This window comes from Hibiscus syriacus, unplaced genomic scaffold (genome assembly GCF_006381635.1).
Source record: "Hibiscus syriacus cultivar Baekdansim isolate YM2019G1 unplaced genomic scaffold, ASM638163v2 tig00116964_pilon, whole genome shotgun sequence".
Classification (NCBI taxonomy): domain Eukaryota; kingdom Viridiplantae; phylum Streptophyta; class Magnoliopsida; order Malvales; family Malvaceae; genus Hibiscus; species Hibiscus syriacus.
Window position 1 is genome coordinate 2,167,003 of NW_024063489.1, and position 27,002 is coordinate 2,194,004.

Sequence of the window (27,002 nt, forward strand, 5' to 3'; positions counted from 1 at the left end):
TTATACTCTTCTCTTGATTTTTTAGATTGCGAGGAGCAGAGTGTAAGACTGTAAATGATAAAATCTGAGCTTTAGATTCATTTCATGTTACCTTGATTTTATTTACTAAATTATATTGTACTTGAAACTTGAGTTCAAAACCATTGATTGATATAACTACTTAGCTAATAAAGAAATTGAGATTCTAATTTTGATGTTTACATCATTTTCTGATATTCCAAGTTACAACCTTTAAGAAATTAAAAAGAAACTATATTACTGCTGGTGAAGGAAATTAAATTCCCAGAGGATTTAGACTTTGGAGGCGTAGGAGGGTGGAGAGGGGACCCTATAAAAGGACGGAAATCAAAGGCAAGGAGCAAGGAGTGGGGATAAAACGTGTTTCATCAGCCAATCATATTTCGGAAAACAAAATCAGAATCCTCTCTTTTTTTCATTCTCCAATCCTAAATTTTTATATCAGGTTAATCACTCCATTTTCCCACTTTTTATCCTCTTTTTTTTACCCAAACTCTGTGCTTGAATCGACCCGACCCGTCTATTCTGATTTTCTGCATTTAGTTTCGCACCCGTTAAGCCTTTTCATTCGTTTTGTGGGAGACAAAATACCCATTTAAGCTCACGCTCTGCTTCTCCTTTTTATTTGGGTTTTCGGGTCGTGAGCTTTCGGTTTTCTTTATCAAAACCATGGCGGTTTCTTCGACTCTTTCCGGTGCTAAATGGGAGCGTTTGTTGGTCAATGCTTGTTCATCACCCTCGGCGGCTTCTTTGCGGACTCATTCTCTTTCTCAGCAGCAATGAAGGCTTTTTCCAAGCCTAATCGTGGAAAGAAAGGATTGGCTCAGAGCATTCGTGGAGTTAGATGTGAAGTTGCTCAATCTGACGCCATTAGCGGAGGCGAAAGAGTCGATCCCTCCAAGGCTTCTGCGCTCTCCGCTCTTGAACAGCTCAAGGCTTCCGCAGCTGACAGTACGTTTACCTTTAATTTCTGCTAAATTTCCCCCTTTGCCCATTATCCTTCACTTGTTTTGGATGAATTTTGTGTTTCAGTTTTAGATTTCATTGTGAATTACAATTTGATGAATTGTTGTTTAATGTGGTGGCTGAAAAGTTAATTTTTTGGAGCAGACATGTTTGACCACTTCACAATCTTTAGATATTTACAGCATCAACTACTAGGAATGGTAATTTAGATTAAAAAAAAGCCGAAATAAAAATTGTGAGATTCGTCTATTTGGTCTATTTGTATAGTTTTATTATGTAAGAACTAAACAAAACTATTATTGCAAACGAATTATAGCTTTATTTCTACCTACTACACATGCATTTGCTTGCCTTTTACTTTTGTTGGTTTGGTTGATGGGAAAAACAAAATTAAACTTTGAGCTCTGCCTTGAAATATATAGATCATATTCTTTACTTTTATGTACCTTGTCATTGTATCAATAAAACGATCATCAAGCTCCTTTCTGTGAAATTTTTGTTTTGAAGAAGAGGGCTTAAAGCTATGTTACTAGGACTGGGTGTATGGTCAAAGATGGGTACATGTCTGACACAGATATGTTTAACTTTTCCCCCCAAAGTTTTCATGTATTTAGAGGGTGATCAATTGAACATATCCCTATTTCCATGTCTTTGTGTCGGACATGAGATGTTCAAGAAAAATGAAGAGTTGGAGAAACATAGAAGGAAAATGTTTCCATATAGTTGCTTGCATGTGCGTCCCTCTCTCGTCAACTCCCATAAATCAGCATAATTTCATGCCTTTAATGTCTGGAAACTTCTAGACTTTAAGAAGAAACATTTAGATAAAGGGACCTTTTATCTTGAATTAAATTCACAATATTCGAGGCCTTTCTCAGGTATCTCAATCAAATGTATATTACATAATCCTTTTTGCTGAATATACATGTTAATTTTCCTCACAATCTTACTATTGGTTCATGCCAGGATATACAAAGGAAAGGAGTAGCATTGTGGTTATAGGGCTTAGTATTCACACTGCACCTGTGGAGATGCGTGAGAAAATTGCCATTCCAGAAGCAGAATGGCCACGAGCCATTGGGAATTATGTGGTTTGAATCATATTGAAGAGGCTGCTGTTCTTAGCACCTGCAACAGGATGGAGATATATGTTGTGGCCCTATCGCAGCATCGTGGTGTCAAGGAAGTGACTGAATGGATGTCAAAGGTACAATATTTTTTAATGGAAAATGTGCAATATTCTTTGGACTCTATAGATTGTGATATTTACCTCCATGGAAGCTTTAAATTTGGTAGTAGTTTAATTAACTGCAATTTGGTTGCAGACTAGTGGTATCCCAGTTCAGAGATTTGTGAGCACCGGTTTTGTTGTACAACAAGGATGCTACACATCACATCTTTGAAGTATCTGCCGGTCTTGATTCTCTTGTTCTTGGAGAAGGTCAAATTCTTGCACAAGTTAAACAAGTTGTCAAAGTTGGGCAAGGTGTTGTTGGCTTCGGAAGGAATGTTAGTGGGCTGTTCAAACATGCAATTACTGTTGGGAAAAGGGTTAGAACAGAGACTAACATTGCTGCTGGGGCTGTTTCTGTTAGCTCTGCTGCTGTTGAATTGGCTTTGATGAAGCTTCCTGAGTCTTCACATGCTACTGCTCGAATGTTGGTTATTGGAGCAGGAAAGATGGGAAAGCTTGTGATCAAGCACTTGGTGGCAAAAGGTTGCACCAAGATGGTTGTTGTTAATAGAAGTGAGGAGAAAGTTGCAGCGATCCTTGAGGAGATGAAAGGTGTTGAGATTATTTACAGACCCCTTACAGACATGCTCGCTTGTTCAGCCGAAGCTGATGTGATCTTTACTAGTACTGCATCAGAAACCCCATTGTTTTTGAAAGAACATGTTAAGGACTTACCCCCTGTCAGCTCTGAAGTTGATGGTTCAAGGCTCTTCGTTGATATCTCCGTTCCACGAAATGTAGGATCATGCGTCTCAGATGTTGAAGGCACACGACTGTACAATGTCGATGACCTGAAGGAGGTTGTAGCTGCTAATAAAGAGGACCGACTACGAAAAGCAATGGAAGCTCAAGCCATTATTGCTGAGGAATCAAAACAGTTTGAAGCATGGAGGGATTCACTTGAAACCGTTCCAACCATCAAGAAGTTGAGAGCCTATGCAGAGAGAATTCGAGCTGCAGAGTTAGAGAAATGCTTATCGAAGATGGGTGAAGATATCCCAAAGAAGACAAGGAAGGCAGTGGATGATCTCAGCCGTGGAATTGTGAATAAACTTCTCCATGGTCCAATGCAGCACCTGAGATGTGATGGTAGTGACAGTCAAACTCTGAGTGAGACCCTTGAGAACATGCATGCACTTAACAGAATGTTCGGCCTCGAGACAGATATATCTCTTTTAGAACAGAAAATTCGAGCCAAGGTGGAACAAAGCCAAAAGTAAGTGTCAATATAGAATCTCTAACTTCGCAAACAATTACACTTCCTCATGGTCAAATAAGAGGATTACTTCCTCATGGTGTTATGAGTTTTCATCTGCTGTAGTCGTCGATCCGGGGTTCTTGTGGGGTATCTTTCAATTCATTAATTTATGTAATTTAGACTCTGTTGTGTTTGAATCTCATTTGGCTTCACACTCCCACAACATACCTGGTGGTCTTTCGGCTTTGAAGTGTGCAGCGTGAAGTGAGCTTGATCTGTGTAACATTCATCTGCAGAATGTGTGATATCTATTTGAACAATATCAATCATAGTAACTAATCGCTACTTATTTGAATATAGAGCTGGAATATTCTGCAAATGTATTTATTCAGATATGATTTTTCTTATTTTTGTCAAGTGAACTACATTGCTGATATGATTTAGTATAGTGTGATTGTCAGGGAAATAGTAGTGGTGGAATGTTAAATAGCCATTGATGGAATCACTCTAAAACACTTATCTGGGCTTAAGAAAGACTGAGAAGAAGGCTCATACTGTTTATCATTACAGATTTACATGTTAGTTGGAGACTGGAACCACATTGTTGAGTTCGAGGCTATACCACCAGGTATTGCTATTTAATATGGGCTATGTTCTGTGGGCTACCCTGAAGTTCTGCCTAAAAGACTCTGACTTGTGTTCTAAAATACAGTTCTCCACTCACCCTGTTATTTATAAGAGAAAATAACTTCAGTGACAAAAAATGCCTTATAATATATGATTTTAACCAACTTTTTTTTAGATTTGCCAAAATGACCAACTAAATCGCAATGCGATCGATAATTCGCAACGCGATCTCCGGTATCGTAAATCAGTTTTTAGATTCGCAACGCGATTCTGACTATCGCATTGCGATTTCCCAAATTCAATGCGAATTAGGAAAATCGCAATGTGAATCTGACTATCGCAATGCGATTTACATAGCGCCATTCGTATTAACGCGTATTTTTTTTTTCAAATTTCAAACACGAATTTTTTCTTAATATATCGGAAACTGAACCGTCCACAATAATCGCAACTCATAACCTCAAACCTAAAATCACAACACTCAGTCACATCTCCATCTCTCACTCTCTACGGCGAAATCTGTCCCCATCTCCGAAGATTTCCGTCCCCATCGCCGGTGAAATCCCTCACAACCATTCACGGTCAGAAATCCCTCACAATCATTCAGAAATGGAAAATCAACCTCCGAGGGTTAGTTTTTTTAATTATTTTTATTTTGAAATTTTTGCATTATTTTAGGTTTTTCATATTAAAATTGATGATAAGTTTACTGGTAATTTCAATAATAGATTAACCATTTCACTTAGATTTCTTATTAAATTCATTCGATTGCTGCCAATACTGCTAAACTGTTTAGTATTTAACCCTGTGAAGTTAGTATTTGTCTTTGTTTTGTCTTTTGGTTGAAGTAATGCAGAAGAAGAATAGTTTCGAGAATGAAAATCGCAACGCGGAAATGACTATTGCAACGAGAGAATCGCAACACGAAATGAAAATCGCAACGAGATAATCGCAACGCGAAACCAAAATCGCATTGTGATTTTTCATTTCGCGTTGCGATTCTCTCGTTGCGATTTTCATTTCGCGTTGCGATAGTCATTTCCGCGTTGCGATTTTCATTATCTCGTTGCGATTTTCATTTCAACCAAAAGACAAAACAGTGTTGCAAATTTTAGTTTCAAGAATAAACTACTATTTATGTTTATTGGTTTTGGTATATCTTCACAGTGTAGTTTTTGGTATATCTAACTTGGTATGTTTATTGTTTTTGTAGAAATTTTTTTCGGCTTCATTGACATTAAGGAATAAAGTTAGCCTAGCCACTACAATTGCTTCGAAGCTTTCACCTACACAAAGAAAATTGTTTGAGGAAACCTGCTTCGGGTCATGGCTGAGAGTACAGCATCCGGGTGGAGATGCTAATTTGACCCATTTGTGGCTTCAGACCATGACTAGCGATCTACCCGACAGTATACAACGTGGTGAGGAAGAGATATGATTTCATTTTCCACCGGTGTATACTTGTTTTGGGCGGAAGGAGTTCTGCTTAATCACTGGTCTACGATTCGGACACGATGATGTAGGCTGGTACACTCGTCATATCACCCGCCCATCATGGTTATCCAGGGTTTTTCCTGATGAGTCAATAGAGAAGCCGAACTTACACGTCGACGACCTGAAGAAATTGTTTAATAAGAAAGATGGTTTTACTCGGATGAATGACGTCGATGTTGTCCGAGTATGCCTTCTACTACTTTTGTATGCCGACTTTTTAGGCAGAGAGGCCAGACAACCTATTCCTCAGGAGCTAATATTATTGGTAGAGGACCTAAATGCATGGAATCTGTTTCCGTGGGGTTCGTATATATGGAAAGCTACCTGGACTAAGTTGTCGTCTGCCTTTGATGACCGTAAAAGTTTGCGAGGCGATGGGTCGAAATACACTTTGTCAGGCTATGTTTGGGCCTTTAAGTTAAGAATTTCTATATAATGTTTTCAAAATTATAATTAATTATTTAACAATTACTAACGTTTGTTATTATATTGTTTATAGATTTGGATATTCGAGGCTTTCCCCAGCATGCGGACATATGCATTAAAAATCTCAAATGATATTCCTAGGGCTATTTCCTGGAAGAGGAAACGTCTGTTGGATTGGGAAGACTTAATACCATATGCGACAATAAATAATGTAAGTTAACACAAATACTATCATATATAAACAAGTTATTAATAGTAGACTTTTAACTTTGTTTGAGTTTTTATATTTTTAGGAGGCCAACACTCCATTAATGAGACTGACACCCACGGAGGCTGAGCTTGCCACTGATTGGTGGCAAGCTAGTCAGCGTTTTCTTGATGGCACGAATGATGAGCAACCTCCACTTCCTCCACTTCGAGAGCCATCACCTCACCCAGAGCCATCACCTGATCGACCCGACTATACACCTCTACAATGAGAGCCATCACCTATCCCGTCACATCATCGAGCCTCTTCTCTACCATCACCTCATGATAGGCGACCAGCAAAGATGCCACGACTTCTATCTCCTTGTTCTCCACCTCCACGGGATGAGTCAAGGGAGTTACGTTATGAGGTTAATGTCTTGCGTGAGGAGATCGGTACTCTACGCGATAACGATGGTGCATGGCGTGTGGAGGTGTCTACTTTACGTCGTGAGGTTGCCGCTCTACGTGAGATGGTAGTATCGTTGTAAAATGAGGTTCATACTCTACGCAACGAGGTAAGTTTAAGATTTTCCATATTTAACTTGATGATAAGTTTACTCGTAATTTCACTTAGATTAACTATTTCACTTAGATTGCTTAGTAAATTTATTCGGTTGCTGCCAATACTACTAAACTGTTTATTAACACTGTGAAGTTAGTATTTGTCTTTTGTTTTGTCTTTTGGTTGAAGTAAATTTATTCGGTTGCTACCAATTCTGCTAAACTGTGTATTCTTTAACACTGTGAAGTTAGTATTTGTCTTTGTTTTATCTTTTGGTTGAAAGTAAATTTGTTCGGTTGCTGCCAATTCTGCTAAACTGTGTATTCTTTAACACTGTGAAGTTAGTATTTGTCTTTGTTTTGTCTTTTGGTTGAAAGTAAATTTGTTTGTTTGCTGCCAATTCTGCTAAACTGTGTATTCTTTAATACTCTGAAGTTAGTATTTGTCTTTGTTTTGTCTTTTGGTTGAAGTAATGCAATCCATTCAAGTTTCAATTTGCAGAAGAAGAAGAAATAGTTTATTCTTGAAACTAATTTAGTAACACTGTTTTGTCTTTTGTTTTATCTTTTGGTTTCGCGTTGCGATTTTCATTTCGCGTTACGATTCTCTCGTTGCGATTTTTATTTCGCGTTGCGATAGTCATTTTTCACGTTGCGATTTTAAGTTCCAGAAACTATTCTTCTTCTGCAAATTGAAACTTGAATGAATTGCATTACTTCAACCAATAGACAAAGACAAATACTAAGTTGACAGTGTTGCAAGTTTGAAACATATTTGCCTTTGTTATCTGATGCATTTTGTGAACTATGATAGAATAATGACTTGGGTGAATTCAATGCAAGTTTAAAACATATTTGTCTTTGTTTTCACTGTTTAAATATCATGTCTATTTATTTACTGATATTTGTATGTAATTATTTAGCGGACCGATAAGGTGGATGCTTTACGTCGGGTTTTTCTTGCACAACAGAGTTCACGCATCAGACGGCGTGCACGTGCTATTAAGTCTCCGTACACCCCAATAGTGCGAAGACACCGCAAGAAGAAGCCCGACTCGCCTGTCATCCCTCAAAAAGTCCACTCCTATCGTTGAAGAGGCCCCTATCATTCCTCGAGAATCCCCTCCCACCGTTCAAGAGGCCACTGTCATCGTTGAAGAGGTCCCTCCCACCATTCAAGAGCCCGATTCACATGGCGTCATATGTAGGATTCTTGAGAAACCCTCTGACGTGCCGGACATGATGGATTCAAGTTGGCTCTCGTATGAGTTACCGGCCAGTACCATACCGGTATCTGAAGTGGAGAGGAGACAACTACCGGACACAATTCTGGATAACACCCTTTGGGCTAAGACCGCAGTTGATTTTTATCTACATGAGCGGAGCCAGGGGTGTTTCACTGACATATGCAAGCTCAACGATAATACCTATTTGTTGCTTGATCGGTCTTGGTGGGGCGTATTATTAGGGGTCGAAGACAATGGCTATTTCGATGGAGGGGGTAAGTCTTATATTTTTCTTATATTTCAATTTGATTATTTTTTTTTAAATTTATGTAAGTTACTAATATATGTCTTTTTTTGTAAAACAACATATCGATGCGTGGGTGTCACGTCTTCTAATAATTAGGAAACTTAAGGAAAATAAAAGAAATACATGATATACAATTATGCCGACGTCTTTTAACGTCGTTTACTTGAAGAATCAACGAGATGAATCATTTGCGTTGGGCAATGGACAAGCTAAACTTTATCATGCATGGTGGGAGGTCGATAAGGTTAGTATTTATTTTAGATTGAGTTTAAAGGTATTCATAAATAAGTGCGCAAATGAATGAATTATTACTTATGATTGTAGGTGTTTATCCCTGTTTTGGAACGTAAACATTGGCTTCTCATCGAGCTTCAGCTCCCATCCCTTAAGGCAATAATATATGACAGCATGATAAATTACATATCATTGGCTGATTTAAGAGATATTATTAAGGGATGGAGCTCTTATTTGGCTAAATTCTTGGATGCGATAAATTATTGGACTTGTTCTGGAAACAAGAAGCCAAAGAAGCTCAATATTACAGTTAGCAGAGACGAGACCGCACCACAACAAACGAAAGGACCCAGAGGGCATTGTGGTCCTCTCGTATGCTTGGTGTTGGAGCGTTTGATCACAGGAAGTATAAAGTGTCTACCTCCCACCGATAGAGATAGAGCTGCAGTAGGCTTGTGGTTTCGGCATTATATGGCTAGATCGATATATACGAGACGCTGCCTACCTGTATCCGCGTTATAAAAATGTCCATAAATAATTGGTAAGTTTATAGGTTTGTGGTTTGAAAATGTTTGGTTAAGTACCTAGAATTCAATAATTTGCTGTTTGTAGGTTTTAGATGTGTAGAAAGTGTTGTTTGAGCAAATGTTTGGTTTCTGCAGGTTAATCTCAGAAGTGAGCTGCGTGAAAATGATGTATGGCTGCAAAAGTTGATTCAATAGTAGATGAGGAAATAAGAATTATTGCTTATTTTTTATTGTTTAATTGATTTGTAAAAGATGATTTGTAAAAGTTGATTTGTTTAATTGATGTGAACATAATTCTTATTTGTGCTTGTTTAATTGATTGAAATGTAATGGTTGATTTTGTTGATTTCAATCTGCATTATGTTGAAGGCAAAAATGACTATCGCAATGCGAAATGAAAATCGCAACGAGAGAATCTCAACGCGAAATGAAAATCGCAACGAGAGAATCGCAACGCGAAATGAAAATCGCAACGACAAAATCGCAACGCGAAACTAAAATCGCAAAGCGAAACTAAATTCGCGTTGCGATTTTCATTTCGCTTTGCGATTTTGTCGTTGCGATTTTCATTTCGCATTGTGATTCTCTCGTTGCGATTTTCATTTCGCATTGCGATTCTCTCGTTGCGATTTTCATTTCGCATTGCGATAGTCATTTCCGCGTTGCGATAGACATTAAGATGATTGCGAACGTCATTTCCGTGTTGCGATAGTCAAATGATTGCCTAATAAGTGATAACAACTGAACAGATCATAGCAATTTTCAAACTCAAGTTACTAATACATGCCTAACTGAAAATGTTAAAAGTTCACACATAAAATCTACATAATACAACGTTTGCATTTAAAAATCACCTAAGTTAACAGTCCCAAAAGGTGAAGCCAGTTGTGATTGGGATTTTAAAGATGATTGCGATTTTGATTGCCTTTTACTTGACACCATATGAGCTTTGGATTTTGATGAGGATCCATATTTTGGTAGAGGAAAAGATGATTGTGATGGCACTGGTGATCCACATGTCAACCTTGTATGACCACTTTCCTTGCACCGACTACATGTCGATCTCTTCTTCTCTTCACCCTTAGACGGTATACGATCGTGACTTTTTGGTCGGCCAGGTAGCCTTCTGTCCATGGCTGGTGGCAACACTGTTTGTAAGTCATCTGGTATGTCCCACTCAGAAGGATGTGGAATAGGGTAGATAATCTCGCCATAAGTCTATCGATATACCTCTGTAGTGTAGCAATCCATAGCGTATGCACTTGAATCATCTTGGTTTAGATGAAGAGAAACTTTTATAACATGGCCACACGGATAACCAGATGTTTTCCATTTCATACAACTACACGTCTTTGCATTTAGATCGACAAGCCCATTTAAGTTATTATCCAGTACTTCAAACAAAGTGTTTGAACATGGTTCAACTCTCCATGACGTTGACTTCACAACACGTTTCGTTATCTTTTTTCTGTCCATGGTGTAACACGATGTTCCAATGTTCCTGTAAATTTAAATAAATAATACTTAGTAAAATATATGATAAGTTACGAATTTAAAGAAATAATACATGCATGGTTTCTTTTCTTGTAGTTCCACTGTTGAATAGAGGTTCGAAAAAACTCCATTAACATAGTAATGGGTAATTTCCGGGAATGACGACTTAGAGCGTTGATTGATTTTGCGCTATTAGACGTCATGAAACCATATCTTGCTCCAAGTTGATGTACTCTTGACTATCTTTCAAACCCGACATCTTCTAGTGTTTGAGCACACTGAGGCAAAACACGTCTTAAACAGTTTATATGCTTATTAAAATCCACTTCGCGATAAGCTTTTACAGCCTTCCAGTATGTCCATTTGTGATTTTTTATACCAGCAGACCTTGATTTTAGATTTCTATACAAATGAACACCACAAAGTCCATGAAAAGCATCTGGGAAACACCTTCTAACAGCGTTGTCAATTGAGTTTGCCCTATCGGATATGATTGTCAGATTGCTAATAGGACCTATGCAATCCTTAAGATGCCCCATAAACCATGTCCATGAATCAGAGGTTTCAGATTTGCCAACCCCGTAAGCTATTGGCAATATCCCATTGTTAGCATCCATGGCTACTGCTAATAAGTTTACTCCAAGGTATCGACCTTTCAAATGTGCTCCGTCAACTATAATAACTGGGCGCATGCAAGTAATAAACGAACGAATCTACAAAATAATATACACAAGAAATATAATCATTTTAATGTGAAATGCATATAACTAACAAAAATGAGTCAACATAATTATATTGATTTACTAACCGCAGCACCAATGGCGATAAACAGCAACTCAAAGCATCTATCTCTATCTGTTTTGATATGAGTTACCGACCCAGGATTTTTCATCTTTAAATTGTGACAATAAGCCGGCAGTTGGACAAACGATGCTTCTGGCGACCCCCTCAACAATTCCAAGGCATAACATTTGGCTCTCCAAGCTTGAGAATATGATATACTAATCTTGAACCGAGCATTCATGTCAGTCATAATTTCATGTCCCCGATATACCCTGCCATTCAAAAACATTAACTCAGCCATAAAACCACCCAACACCTTTTTGTTTGCCTGTCTATGGTGAGGAAAAACTTAGGTTCTTGAACATGTATGTTTATCAATAAAAGTTCTAACTTGAAACATTTCGCAATCTTTTATCCTCTTTGCAATCATATGCCACGTACAGTTTTTGTCAATCATACACCTTGTTTCGAAACGATCTTTGCTTGATTTGTTAACTTTTAGTTGATAGCCATCTTCCACACATTTCGTATACAAAGCTATCTTCAAGTCTTCCTTTGTATCAAAACAATCATCTTTATTGATACGAATAACTTTTGTGTAACAATCAACTGCTTTCTTTACCAACTCTTCTTCTGGTATCTGAAGTAATTCTGGCATATTCCAGTTATACTCCCGTGGCATTTTCTTTTCTTCGAGGACTTTTTCTTCTTCTTTTTCTTCTTCTTTTTCTTCTTCAGGATTATATGAATTACAGAATGGATGTTCAATATGTTCATTCACAGTCGTAACTTCCTCCTCATTATCATCAACAACATCTTTCTCGGCAACGGCTGTTTCATCATCAAAATTCGGGTATTGACCAATATCAAAATCATTACACGCAGGGTCTGTTTCTTCTTCTGAAACATCATCAAAATCCGAGTATTGACCAATATCAAAGTCCGGGTATTGACCAAGATCAAATTTCGAATACTGACTAGTACTCACAATTTTTTCTGTTGGCTCATCATCGTCTAATTGTTCAATACGAAAACCGGAATTTGATGCTGAAAGTTGATTGGGATTTGGATTAGAGAAAGGTTGTGTGGGTTTTGAGAAAAACTTAGTTGATTACTACCAGCTACTGACCCAACAATACTACTTCTAGGTTCAACAACATACAATGTAACATCATCACTTGAAACACTAATGTAAGCAATGAATCGTTCAACATCTTCATTGTCGGTTAACAAATAAACTTTACCATTTCTCTGATAAGATAGCCTAAATCCACTTAGGGGCTCTAAATTCAATTTCTTTAAAACACGTAACATTAGAGTTTCATAAGTTAACTTTTTTAATGACAATTTTAGTTGAAGATTCATGGGTAAAGGCATATATTGTAAAACACCATGAACATTCTCCCATGACCCTCCAAAACACAAATATATCATCCAAACATGATCAACATTAGATGATTTCATGGTTGTAAATTAATTTACTAAACAAACGAGCTGCGAAACTAAGACCTGTTGCCGGATGGGGAAGGATGTAGGAACGGATGTCGCCGGAGAGAGTGATAGATGGAGATGGAATGAGTTGCGATTTAGGGATTTAGGTTATGAGTTGTTGCTTCTGCGTAGATATATACCCAAAAAATTTGTATTGCGAAACTAAAACATGTTGCGAACTTTGAAAATCGCATTGCGATTCTGTATTATCTCGTTGCGATAGTCAGAATCTCGTTGCGAAAGTCAGAATCGCGTTGCGAAAGTCAGTATCGCGTTGCGAAAGTCAGTATCGCGTTGCAATTTTGTATTATCGCGTTGCGATAGTCAGTATCGCATTGCGATTTACTTATTCGCATTGCGAATTGGGAAAATCGCAATGCGAAATTGAAAAATCGCATTGCGATAGTCATAATCGCGTTGCGAATCTGGAAACTGATTTACGATAATGGAGATCGCATTGCGAATTAACGATCGCATTGCGATTTTGTTGGTCATTTTGACAAATCCGGAAAAAGTTGGTTAAAATCGTATATTATATGGGATTTTTGGTCACTGAGGTTATTTTCTCTATTTATAATCCGTTCCAGAAGGTTGAATCAGGAACCAAGCTGAGCTGCAAGTTGTCCATGGCTTGCACCAGAGGACAAATAAACATAACGTGGAGGATCACATGCAAACATGTACCTCCATGGCAGATAATTTAGTGACCCCCAGATGTCTAATGGCTCATATATTGTTATAGCCCTTTGGAGTTACGTTGACAACAGTAGGATTCCAAAAGGAATCCCTGACTGTACAAAAAACCTAAAAACATTAAGGTCAATGAAAACCACATGGGTCGTCAAATATGAGATTACGTCTAAACACTCCGCAGCTATTGTTTTTCACCAATAATGGTGACAGAGGCTTCACGATAGGACCATTTATTTTTGTCATTTGGCATCAAATGATATAATCACCCAACACAAACCAGCTATGGATTGGAATCCAAGGACAACCGAGTGAGAAAGTGAGAAGACGTGCAGGACTTTTGCAACCACCGGTTGCCCTTGACTGTCATTATAAAACCTGCAATATTTTTGGGTCAATGAAGTTTTTTATTCGTTTTTCGAACAAGATAAGAATAGTATTGTCATTAGTTGGCTAATAACACTATTTGCTATGCTAAAAAAAACTTGCAAGCTAAGGCCAAATTGTGACGGTTTACTATTTTGGTTGAAATTGCATGAACACCATTTATCAGGTCGAAACGAAATGCATTTCCCTGTATAATGTACACATTGCCCCGTTAAATTGAGGTTTAGGAGTTTTGGGATTTTCCTGCAGGAATCTTTATGTTTTTTGGAGATTTGATAAGGGGGCCAAAATCCAAAAAACACGAAACTCTTTTTGGGTCCCTACTCTTTCCCCATTTTTAAAAGGGTTTGAAAGAGCTAGTTCCCTTTGAAAAACACTAACCTAAAGGGCTCTCCCTTCAAAGCTAAGAACCCTAAACATTAGTTGCCCTTCAACGATTTTTTTCCTCCGAGGAAAACAAAAAGGGAAAAAGAAAACCATTTTTCTGTAGTTCTAGAATTCAACTTTCCCATTGAAACACATGAATGGAAAAGAAACCAATGTACTACTTTATAACAATAACAAGTAACACCCATGTTCCTAAAGCGAAGGCAAACGCTGACCTTCCCTTCCTCGGGAGCTGTCCGCATGATTTGGTGTTAAGCTAAGGCTAAGCAAAGGAAAGTCTCGAGGAAATGGAACTATGTCTTCATCAGATTAAATCCATCGTTCGTTTGTGATTGTGAGAGTGTTGATAGAGGAAAACTTCAAAAACCATCAATTTTTTTTTTTATAGAAAATAGTTTGGAGGATTAACATAATGTGTCTGTTTCTTTGACAGATCATTCATTTTCCAAGATGTGTAATTTAAATAGGAGTATATAGTTATCACATGACATCTGAAATCTTCGAATGTCAGAAAAAATAATGGGCATAGGTTAAGCCCATCATATATATGTCGGAAGTCAGAATAAAAAAAGGTTGAGTCGGTTGTGGTAATAATTCAGGAATTGAAAAGCAGAAGAGAATATAATAACAAGAAAATGATTCCTTCATTCATCCTTATCATTTCAAAGTCCAAGCTCCCCAATCATTTCCCACTCGTTTTCTTTTATCTTGAACTATAAAAAGTGGATCAGAAGAATAACATAGGATTAAAATCCCATGTCACGTAGAAACCCAATTACACTAACATTTACAACTTTGTGAGTTGATAATGACTGATGATGAATCAAAAAGGATCCCTACACTTCAAATACAACCTTCTCCATCAATCAAATGCTTGAATTTTAGATTATAGTTCATGGATGAACTACCCGCGCCGTCGGCTACCACCACCTTCCCCCACCCCCTTTTCATAATATAACTAGAATCTTCTCTCTTTCTTAATAATTTTTATAAGGGGGAAAAAACTAAAATCTAGCATTTTCGAAGCCGTGTAAATCGCCTACTCTAGTCAACGACTTCTTCATCACTGCAACTTTAGCCAACTTCTCAGCCGCTCTCCAAGCCGATGACAGCGTAACTGGCTCGCCGTTTTCATCCATCACCACAGCCACCGTCTCCCTTTCTCTCTCCCTTTCCCTTTCATTCACCCTTCGCCGTTGGATTTCCATCATCTTCTGTTTCCTCCAGTGTAATTCTGCCAACTCAGCATCCAAACTCCTGACATATTCATCGGCCGACAATGAATTCGACTGTATTAACAAGGCTCGGGCCGAGCCCAACAAATGGTAAGCGCTCCTCAAGTCGTTGCTGCACTCGATCAGCCTTCTCGCTTCGGCAACGGCTCGAGTCGTGATGAAGAAGAATCTCAACAGTTCGATTTTAGGAGCCAATAATCGAACGTCATTGGGCCCAGGTACTAGAAGCGCTTGATCTCTGCCGTATACGACTTCTTGTGTGGCTGGATCCTTGTAAAGACAACGAACGCACATCACGTGATTGGATCCAACCGCAGAAGTCGGAACTTTCAGTTCCACGAGTAATTCCCTTTCTTCCTCGGCGTATAAATCGCCGAGGAACAAGGAGCTGGAAGTTATAACAGTAGGTTTTCCACTACATGAATAAACGGCTGTTATTTCAGCTGGTGCTGAGCCAGATGCGCAGCTGAGCTGGATTCTCAAATCTTGGACCACAACGCTCAGTAACCCACCAACGCATTTAGCAAACGCGTCCTCAGCTGGCTCGTGACTATTATACCCGCCGCTTTGCCCGAACCCGAACGCGTGAACCGGGATTTCAATATGAGCGAAACGGGTGGACGGTGCGTGGCTTGAATGATGGCGTTGACTGGAAGCATTGGATTTTACTCTTTCATCTTGACCGTCGGATAACAACATAATGCTAGCAACTGGATTCCTCTCCCTCCGATCCTCGAGCACTTTGGTTGCTTTTCTCAACGCATCGCCAAGGCTAGTCCCTTGACCGCAAGCGAGGCGGTCAATAATACGCCGAGCAGCCTTTTGACCCTGAGCCGTCATTCTCCGCAGAGGCAATAACCGTTTTGGAGTAGCCGAGAAAGCCACGATTGAAAGCCTATCACCCGAGCCGAGCGAGGAAATGACTAAACGCATGGCGAGTTTCAACATCTGGAGTTTAGCACCAATCATGCCTCCACTCGCATCAAGAACCGTAACCAAATCGATGGGCGCACGATGGGAAGGCTCCAAAAGCGACGTCGAACTGCTACAATTCCTCGAAGAAGCTAACATTTTTGCAGGGGGAGGTGGGGCCTTGATTTTTAAAGCCACGGCGCAAGTTTCGTATCCATGGCCCACCGAAATGACCGCCGCTTCGGGAGACAATCTTGCCTGGACATTCCTCAAATCACGACCGTTGAATGGAAGTACGTCATCAGATTTGACGGTGGGTGAAGAGTTCGGATTAACGAAGAACCCCTGGAACTCCTCGACGTCGTCATATTCCTCTTGTTCGATGTTTTCATCAGCTTCTGGAATGGGAATAAAACGAGCACCGGTCGTTGGGGAAAGCAATGGCTCATCGTCATCGTAGGATCTTAAATCAGATGTTCTGACTTTGGGTTTCGGTTTTGGTTCCGGCTGATGAACAATTCTCGGTGAACAAGATTCCATGATCTTTTTATCTTCAATTCTGGGAGTGGTGTTTTCAATCAGAACGGTGTCATTTTGAGGAGTTGAGTTTCTGTGAATGGAGAGAAGAGGAACATCTTTCCAGGTTGTATTACAAACAGGGCAAATGAGGGAATCATGTTTACGAACATGAGCAGCTATGCATGGGAAATGAAAGGCATGAGCACATTCAGCTGTGTAAATGGCTGTTCCTTGACCTGTCTTCACGCTGTTCAAACAGATTCCACAACTACTCTGCAAAATTCAAATAAAAAAAATCAAAGCTTTAGTTTATTATACGCCAGCAAACATTCAATATTTAGCTACATTTTGACAGTAAAATTTCGGGATTTTGATATTACTTACTCTGAACTTGAAGCTGTTGCGGAAAAGTGAGAGCTTGAGAGGGGAAAGAGGAGAGGAAGGATTTGATGAGAGAATTGGTTTAGGACTTTTTGTGGCTGCTCTAGGGGTGGATTTGCAGTGGAGGGTGGGGCTTTCGCTTGTGGAAGACGGTTCAAAAGTAGTCCGGCAACGGAGACGGGGGCTAGAAACTGGTTGAGATTGAAAACGAGGAGTCGAAGGGTTACTTCCGGTAGAAAAAAAGCTTAGCTTAGCACAATTCCTAGGACTAGGGCTGGGACAAGGACTCTGTTGCTGCTGCTTGTCTAAAACAGTGTTTTCTGGTTCTCTAGGGATTGTAGTGCAAAAGGCTCTTCTCCAACCAGTGCCCATTTTCCAGTGCACTCCGAAAGGAGAAAAAGAAGAAGAAATGAAGCTCAGAAGAAAGACAATCTGCTTTTTGTTTTCCTTTGCTTTCTGGTTTCTCGCTTCTCTTTTATCTAACTCCACCTTTGTTTATCTTTCTCCATTAGATTCAGAAAAAGAAGATGAAAAAAGGGCTTTGTTCTGATCGATCAGAGGTTGCGACAGAGGACAAAAGGGAAGGATTCAAAGCTTAAAGATACGAACAGCACGAGATCAAATTCGACAAAGTAATGGGATTTATCTCCTTTTCTTTTACCTTTTTCTATTCCCTTTTTTTTTTTTTTTGCACTGAAACTCCAAATGGATCTGTGCTTCAAAGAAGGCTCTCTCTCTCTCTCTCTCTCTCTCTCTCTCTCTCTCTCTCTCTTTTCTTTGTTTGCGAAACCAGAGGTAAGCTTTACTTCCACTGAATATATATATACAATCTAAATGGTAATTAAATGGAATTTTAATCTGTTTAACCGGCACGTGTTGGGTTGATTCTTCACGTTACCCGTCAACGATCACCTCTTCTCCTTTCTGTCTACACCACGTTATCTCCACCGACCTGTTAAATAAAAACCCGATCATCCAACTCCATGCGCATTGTAATTGTATATCTCTCTTGTCACGCGCCGACCTTGAAGCGTGAACTGGAATCACGGTGCTTTCTCAAAGCACGTGCTCTTCTCTCGCCCCACCAGAGAGTATTAATTTTTCACAGTTGGAAGAATAAAAAACCCATTTTGGCTTAGGGGTTTATCTGTTATTCATGTATCTGTTATTCATATATACGCCAAGTGTGACGGATATTATATTATGTTATATTGTACTTTCACCTTATTATTTGCATGTTCTGCATCTCATCATACTTCCATCAGCCCATTTCCGACTAATCTTAGCCGTTGATCAAGTTGAATCATTGAGTGATAAATGATGATGATTTTTTTTCACGATTTAAAAAACCTCCCAAAGAGGAAGAGATGTAGTACCATAGAATAAAATCTAGAGTTGATAGAAAAATTCAAGCGGTTAGACAGTTTATTTTTATTTAATTTAATGATTTTTATTTTTAAATTTTAATTTTAAATTATAAAATAAATATTAAATAAATATTAAATATTTATTTTTAAAATGATTTAAAATTTAATTTTATCAATAAATATCAAGTGCAACAATATCCCGCAACACTCCTAATAAAAAATCCATATTTAAATTTAAAAGATAATATTTTATTACTCTCATTAAATGTCTCTTTTAATTTTTAAAATTATTTTATTCAAAATTTCTATTAAAAATAACAAATAATAACACTTATTTTTTTTATGTTTCAATGAGTTACATCTATCAAAATAAATTTATCAAATTTATCAATTAATTTTTAATGATAATTTTATTATTTTTTATAAATATATTTCCTAAAAGTATATGCAGAATTAATATAAGATATAAGTTATGGAATGGATGGAATATATAAACTCTTAATTTAAATTGCAGAATAAAAATCAAACTGTATCGAGGCGAACAAAGAAAGAAAAAAACCAGAACCTGGACATGTTGAAATAGCGAAGAAGATAATGATGATGATATGATCTTTACTTTAACGAACAACCACACCATTATTAAATCCAGGTTTAAATTTTTTTATTCAGTTTTGGGGTTTGAAATCGATAGTTACCAAATACATGGTTTTAGTAGGAAGCTAGGACAGCAGTAGCATACAATGTGACCGGTAAAAATGAAAGGAGGGTGATGTGAAATGGCAAACGTGGGAACATTTATTACGGTATCAACGTAGATAGTGAAACACATTAAATGCAACTGAAAAGGACATCAGAAAAACCATATAGAAGAAGGGAAGTGGCTCAGATACCCACATGCTGGGGGTCCTTCTGTTTCAAGCTATAGGTGTCAGAGGTTCGGAGACCATGGCCTATGATGTCCCCTGCCCATCCTTCGGGGATTTGACCTGACACTAATTTTCTTTAATATTTTTTTGATATTATTTGATCAATATTTCTCGAAGTAACATTCTTTCTGTTGAGTTGATAAAGGCGCGCCTCCAAGAACGCGTTTTACCCGTATTTTCGCTGAGTTGGATGCCACGTGTGGAAGGCGTATCCCCGGAGACGCGCCTTTACCAACTCAACAGACACGTATTTTGTTTAATAATAAATAGTTTATTTTTATTATTATTATAAATTAATAATATATTATGTAAAATGTTTCAATTATAATGTAAGAATTATCAAATGTATTTTGTTAATGTATGTTAAAGGTGGAGTGAATTATCTACATTAATATGATATAACAATATATGAAAATCAGTTTTGACTTTATTGTAGTTATAGGAAAAATATATGAAATTATAATATTACACATATGGTTATATTATTATTTTTGATTTTGATTATCGATCTATTAATTTTATCAGTTAATTATTTAAATGTTATCAATTTAGTCATCTCATATCAATATTTAATGAAAATATTGATGCATAAGTTAATAAATTAGTATAATTACATATTTAATCTTCAAAACTTACATATTTTATAAAATTTGTCTTATTGAAAATTTAATTTAATAAATTTAATCCTCCAATCAGAACATGAAATGTGTCATCGTATACATAAATTTTTTAATAACTTTTAATTTGTTTAATTTAATATTTTCTCTACTTAGAAGGTGGAATTATTATTATATTTAAAAAAAATTATAACTAATAATATTAATTATTATATTAAATAAATATTAAATATATTTATGTATTTAAAAGTTAAAAAAAATTATTTAGGTGTACATACATTGACAAATTATATAAATGCAATAACATTAAATTATTAGAAACAAAAACATTCATTTAAATACAATATTAATTACATAAGAGTTAACGGTTATATGATGATAACAGAGCTGGACATTTTTTTCTATTGTGCCCGATGTTTCTACAATGCCCACATCGTTTTTGTTCTGTTGACTTCTCCCGAATATCCATATCACAATGTATTCTAGTAGATTTTGGACGACCTGAGTCCCTCAATAGCAATGGATCTGGTACAATTGTAAACCAAGTTTGAATCTCATTTGGGTCTCTTTCGTTTCCTATGGGCGGAAACTCAAATTCATATACCTTGAATACTTGTGAAAGTTGGTATACGGGATCAACATAATTTTTGTAGTACAAATGCGAATGTGAGCAAGCAGCAATGACATGAGAGCATGGATATTTGAGTGCTCGAAAGAAACCACAATCGCACCACCTCTCTTGCAGATTAACTCTGAAAGAGTTAGCTTCAATCCCTTGCAGGGGACGTGGCATTTCGGTTACACGAAACAATTCACGGGTGCGAGAAAAATTTGTAACTAACATCCCATTTGATGCAGCCACTTTTTTCTGTAAATCAACTACTAGTCTTGGGTGGTAAATATGTCCGTTTTGCATCCAAGTAAGAGCTTGTCCACCGAGCTTTGCAAAGAGTTGACCCAAACGAAAATAAGTCGTTTTAACCAACGCTGTGACTGGTAAATGACGCTCCCCCTTTAAGGTTGAATTTATTGCTTCAGCCAAGTTTGTTGTCATATGACCATAGCGATACCCCCCGTCATATGCATTTGTCCACATTTCTTTGCTGATGTCCATAATGTACTCGCACCCCTTCTTATTTTTGCCAAACAGCTCTTGTAGCATCGACTCAAACCTTTGAGGTAAGAGTTCGTAACCTAAGCCATTAGGAATATGTAATAGTTAATATGAAGTATAAATAAGTAATAAGAAGTTGATAGAAAAATTGGGAAAAAGTAACATACCCATCCGCACGACTAACTGACGTTCATCGTTATTCTTGTATTTTCCGTAATAGTTTGCACCAATATGACGGACACAATAACGATGTTGAACATGTGGAGGTCTATACATTGTACCCAAAGAGTCCATTGCTGCTTTTATCCCGGCTCCTCGGTCTGAAATAATGCATACTCGTTCCCTGGTGACAACATGTAAACGTAAATTTTTAAGGAAAAAAGCCCAAGACTCAGTGTCTTCTCCTTGAACGACGGCAAACGCAACAGGAAGAATATTGCAGTTTCCATCTTGGACCACAGCCAATAATAAAACTTGCTTGTATTTCCCATACAAGAAAGTACCATCAATTTGGACAATTGGTTTACAGTACTTGACTGCATGAATACACTGAGGGTAAGTCCAAAAGACTCGGTAAAATTGGCAGCGATCGCGAACCATTCGATCATTCACGTAATAATGTTGAGTTTCAAACTCAACAATTGTCCCGGTATTAAGTCTTTGCACAACATGAAACCAACTGGGCAGCTCGTTGTAAGAGGAATCCCATTCGCCATGAAGTTTGCAAATGGCATTCTGTTTTGCCAACCACGCTTTTTTATATGAGACAGTATACCCATATTGTGACTGTATAGCAGAAATCAACACTGCAACAGCTATATGAGAGCTTTGCTTCACAATGGGCATGATTGCTTGACAAATAATGTTGGAGTCCAAGTTGGGATGATCCTGGTTTATACCTGTTGCACAACATGTATGAGGACCGTTGTATCTGGTTAGTTCCCATAAGTTGTTCTTCTTCTTCCTCTTTGATACACGGACCATCCATTGACATCCGTTATCACGTTGGACGCAGTAGCAGACATATTTCTCCGTGTTAGATCGATCAACTCGGGACTGAACTAAGTTACGAATATTGTAACTCTTTATTGCCATCATTGCTTCCTCCTTCGATGCGAACTTCATTCCAATATGTAAATTACCGTCATTGACTGGTGATTGAAGTCCATAGTTGCCAACATCAGGAAGTTCTGGAAATTCAGGCTCATACATTGCATCATAATCAGCCTCATACATATGTGCAGGAAGTTCGGCTGGTGTTGTATTTATCGGAACGTCATCCTCATCATCATCAGAATGTACGTTAAACTGTGGTGAGTCAGGTTCAACGAATAATCTCGTTTCAGCACCATCTGCACCTGGCTCCCGAAGAGGTTCTTCTGGTGGAGATGAGGGTTCCTCCGATAATCCAATGTTGAGGTCAAATAAGTTCCCGCTTGCGTGTCCTCCCCTTGAACTTGAGGCCATTGTATCATGTGGGATGTGAATAGACTGTCGTCTCGTTGGCATTTCCATATGTAAGTCGAAAACATTGGCAGATGAATGTCTGCCCCTTGAAGTAGAAGAGATGTTGCCATATGGATTATTGGTGAAGCCACGTGGGTTGAGATCATAAGCAGTTGCAGATGAATGCCTTCCTATTGAACTTGATGGCATGGTATATGGCATTGGATCCGCCATTAATGATGTGAAACCATTACAGATCAGTTGTGTCGGGCTATCAACTTGATCAGTTTGATATGCAATGCCAAAGTGAGAGGAATATGAGAGACCACGAGTTGTACGGACCTCAATAAAAGTGGCATACATTTCAATAAGAGATTGTGAACTCCCCATATGAGCATCAACCATCATAGAAACATCATCATCGTTTGAAAGTTGAAATGATGTATACATGAGCAGAAAAAGTTCAGTAGGAAATCTGTACTGAAGTGAAGATAGTCTTCTCTGGCCTGCTACACGAATCTTTAACGAAATTTTTGTGATTAACTCCTCAATTGTGATGTTTCTCTTCAAGGTTAAGGGGATATAATGATTTGACTCAAAAACAACCCCCTCTTCAGCTTCCTTAATTTCTCCATCATACAAAACAACAGCAGAAAGACGACTCATTTTCAGAGAATTTGAGAATTTAGAGTTTGGGAATTTGAGAATTTGAAAGATTGTGAACTGAAGTTTGTTTTGAAAGTTTATAATACGTTGCATATAATAGTGTCTATAATCGGAGTACTATTTACATGAAGGCGTGTTCCCGGGGACGCGCCTTCCATTATTTCGTCAGAGAATATGTTATCATTGCCCTATTATGTCACTCATGTCCCTCGGGGACACTAGATATATCAGTACCTATTATTTCACTATTCACATGAAGGCGCGTTCCCGGGGGCGTGCCTTCCATTATTTCGTCAGAGAATATGTTATCATTGCCCTATTATGTCACTCATGTCCCTCGGGGACACTAGATATATCAGTACCTATTATTTCTCAGGGGACATGAAGGCGCGTTCCCGGGGGCGCGCCTTCCATTATTTTGTCATAGAATATGTTATCATTGCCCTATTATGTCACTCATGTCCCTCGGGGACACTAGATATATCAGTAAATCAGGTAAATTATAACCAAAATTTAACTTCTTTTGAAAGTTCAGCAAGTTAAGAATAACTTAAATTAAACGTTATGTGAAGTTTGAATAAATTATGAAGTGATAAGTTGATTGTGACATTGATTATAAAAAATAAAAATTAATATAAATTCATAATAACTTAAAAATAAAAAAAATTAAATATTAACATTAATTATAAAAAATATTACCATATCGCTAAAATGTCTGGAGATATGATCAATATCCAATCGCAACAGCATTTCGTTTTCCATTATAACTGTAGACAAAACAATATAATTAGCAAAAAAAATTAATAATTCTAAATAAATAATAATTATATAAAATTATTTTAATAAAAAATAATATTTACATAAATATATTAATATAAAAAAAATAACTATTTAAAAAAATACTAACATAAAAATAAATTTCTTACCACTAATAAAAAATTTAAAACTCAAATAGTTGGAGAATTTGAGTTATATAAGAGAGGAGAATATGATTTTGGTGTGAAGAATGAGGGAGGGTTGAGGGGGTTTATATAGGGGAGGAGGAGGGGTAGTTAGGAAAAACGGATGGGGGCATTTATGACATTTAATGGAAGGCGCGTCCCCAGAGATGCGCTTTCCACACGTGTCTGCTGAGTTGGCAAAGGCGTGTCCCCGGGGATGCGCCTTCCACACGTGGCATCCAACTCAGCGAAAATACGGGTAAAGCGCGTCCCCGGGACGCGCCTTTGCCAACTCAGCAGAAAAATGTGCTACTTCTGGAAATATTGGTCAAACGGTGTCTGAAAGGGAAAATTAAAGAAAATTGGTGTCAGTTATGTCAAATAGCCCCATCCTTCGGTGCCTCGCCTCCATCCCATGCCATTTACAGTTTAATGTTTCCGAAATATCACTCTAACCCTATATATTTTTCTGTTATACATCGTCTATATTATATTTTTAGATCTAACACCCTTTGTAGGAAGACGCGCCCATTGCACAGCATTTGACGCCACGTGGTCGAAGGTGTAAATGTATAAAAAAATTCGGATACTAGTTTTATAAATATTTTTAAACGTGTGTCAAATAAGTTATAATTTCTATTATGGTGATATTTATGTAAAAACGTTAGCATTTACAATTGTGCTTCCATGTTGTTAACTGGATGGAGTTTTAATGAAGTGGACAGTGTGTGTAGTGGTTGAGTTTATTAATATTTTAGTGGTACAAGTTTATTATTTATAATAATAAATTTTTTATAATTTAAAAAATTATAAATTTCATATATTTTGAAAAAAATATTTTTTTAAATTAATTGTTAAAAAATATATAAAAATAAACTTTTAATTACAATTAAGGGATCAAATAAATTTTTATTCATTAATTTTTATTTTTTAACAACAGTTAATAATGTTTATTTATTTTTAATAAAATTATTTTTGATTTTTGTATTAAAATTTCACAATACGTATAATCTAGTATAAGAAAACTTTGAGGGTAAGTATTTTAAAATATGAATAATTTTATAAAATTTTATAACTAGTATTTCTTTTACAAAATGATGATGATGATGATAATAATAAATATTTTATAATTTTAAAAATTATAAATTTCATATATTTTTGAAAAAATTATTACCTTTTAAAATTAATTGTTTAAAAATATAAAAAATATTAAAATAAACTTTTAATTAATTGAGGGATATAACGAATTATTATTCATTATTTTTTTAATTTTTAACAACAGTTAATAATTTTATTCATTTTTAATAAAATTATTTAAATTTTTGCATTAAATTACATAATGCATATAATCTAGTATATAAAAACTTTGAGGGTATGTATTTTAAAATATGAATAATTTTATAAAAGTTTTATAACTAGTATTTATTTTACAAAATGATGACGATGATGATAAATATTTTATAATTTAAAAAATTATAAATTTCATATATTTTTGAAAAAAATATCGCCTTTTAAAATTAATTATTTAAAAATATAAAAAATATTAAAATAAACTTTTAATTACAATTGAGGGATCAAATGAATTATTATTCAATAATTTTTTCAAAATATATGAAATTTATAATTTTTAAAATTATAAAAAAATTTATTATTATAAAAATTAAACTTGTGACACTAAAATACTAATAAACTCAACTACTATACACATTGTCCACTTCATTAACTTGTGATAAGACCCCATCCAGTTCACAACCTAAAACCGTGTAGTGTGGGGGTGTATGTACAATTCAAAATGTTGACGTTTTTACATAAATATCACCAAAATATAAATTAATGCCTTATTTGACACCCGTTTAAAAATATTTATAAAATTAGCACCCGGGTTTTTTACATATTTGGTCAGGCGTGCCCACGAGGGCGCACCTTCGACCACGTGGCGTAAAGCGCGGTGCAGGGGGCGCGCCTTTCTGCAAAGGGTTTTAAATCGAGAAATATAGTTTGAACGGTACCTGATCGAGAAAATTAAATGAAAAAGATGATTTTTCGGGATAAACACCTTTTATTTATATTGCAGATATTTATTTTAAAAAAATCTTTATGTATTGCTGGTGATAGTTTTAGGTAGGGACGAGCATAGATCGAGTTTAGGCTAATATGGTTCGATTTGAAAATTTTACATCTTTCATTCAATTGACCAGATTTGAAAAAATATATATTCTCTACATGATCTAAATTCGACCAGATTTTTTAGATAAAATTTAAATCCGATCTTATCCAGACCTAAATAATAATAAAATATTATTTTTATTCAATAAACAGTAATTTAATTGAAAAAAATAATATATAGAGATATTATTTAAATTATTCATATATATATATATATAAGGTAAAATTATATTTTCTTGGGTCGAGTATTTTTCATCATAAACCCGAATTCTACTCAACCTAAATGTTACCTTTAAAAAATCCGACCTACTCCAATCTGAATTTAAAATTTTTTAAAAACCTCAATCTAATTGGATAGAATTAGGTCAGAATCTGTCGGGTCAGGTTCGTGTCTTATATCTATCCCTAGTTTTAGGCATTGAATAATTTAAATTTAAGCTAAATATATTAAATGGCTTTTAATTGCTCAATCG

General features: G+C 36.6%; 1 protein-coding gene and 1 pseudogene across 1 annotated transcript; one reads left to right on the forward strand and one right to left on the reverse strand.

The window, feature by feature from the left end:
* Positions 1-555: 555 nt before the first annotated feature.
* LOC120190866 lies at positions 556-3,795 on the forward strand (annotated as a pseudogene).
* An 11,187-nt stretch (positions 3,796-14,982) lies between these two features.
* On the reverse strand, positions 14,983-17,981 carry LOC120190865 (E3 ubiquitin-protein ligase WAV3-like). Its single transcript, XM_039193907.1, has 2 exons — positions 17,290-17,981; positions 14,983-17,178 (listed from the first exon to the last, which is right to left on the reverse strand). The coding sequence occupies exons 1-2, from the start codon at positions 17,656-17,658 to the stop codon at positions 15,244-15,246; spliced, it is 2,304 nt and encodes a 767-aa protein (XP_039049838.1). The 5' UTR covers positions 17,659-17,981; the 3' UTR covers positions 14,983-15,243.
* Between the last annotated feature and the right edge of the window lie 9,021 nt (positions 17,982-27,002).

Bases quoted from the DNA above. Each gene is read 5' to 3' on its own strand.
- LOC120190865 (XM_039193907.1), bottom strand. From the start codon at position 17,658: ATGGGCACTGGTTGGAGAAGAGCCTTTTGCACTACAATCCCTAGAGAA. The intron at 17,179-17,289 runs GTAAGTAATATC...TGAATTTTGCAG, and splicing joins GCAACAGCTTCAAGTTCAGA to AGTAGTTGTGGAATCTGTTT.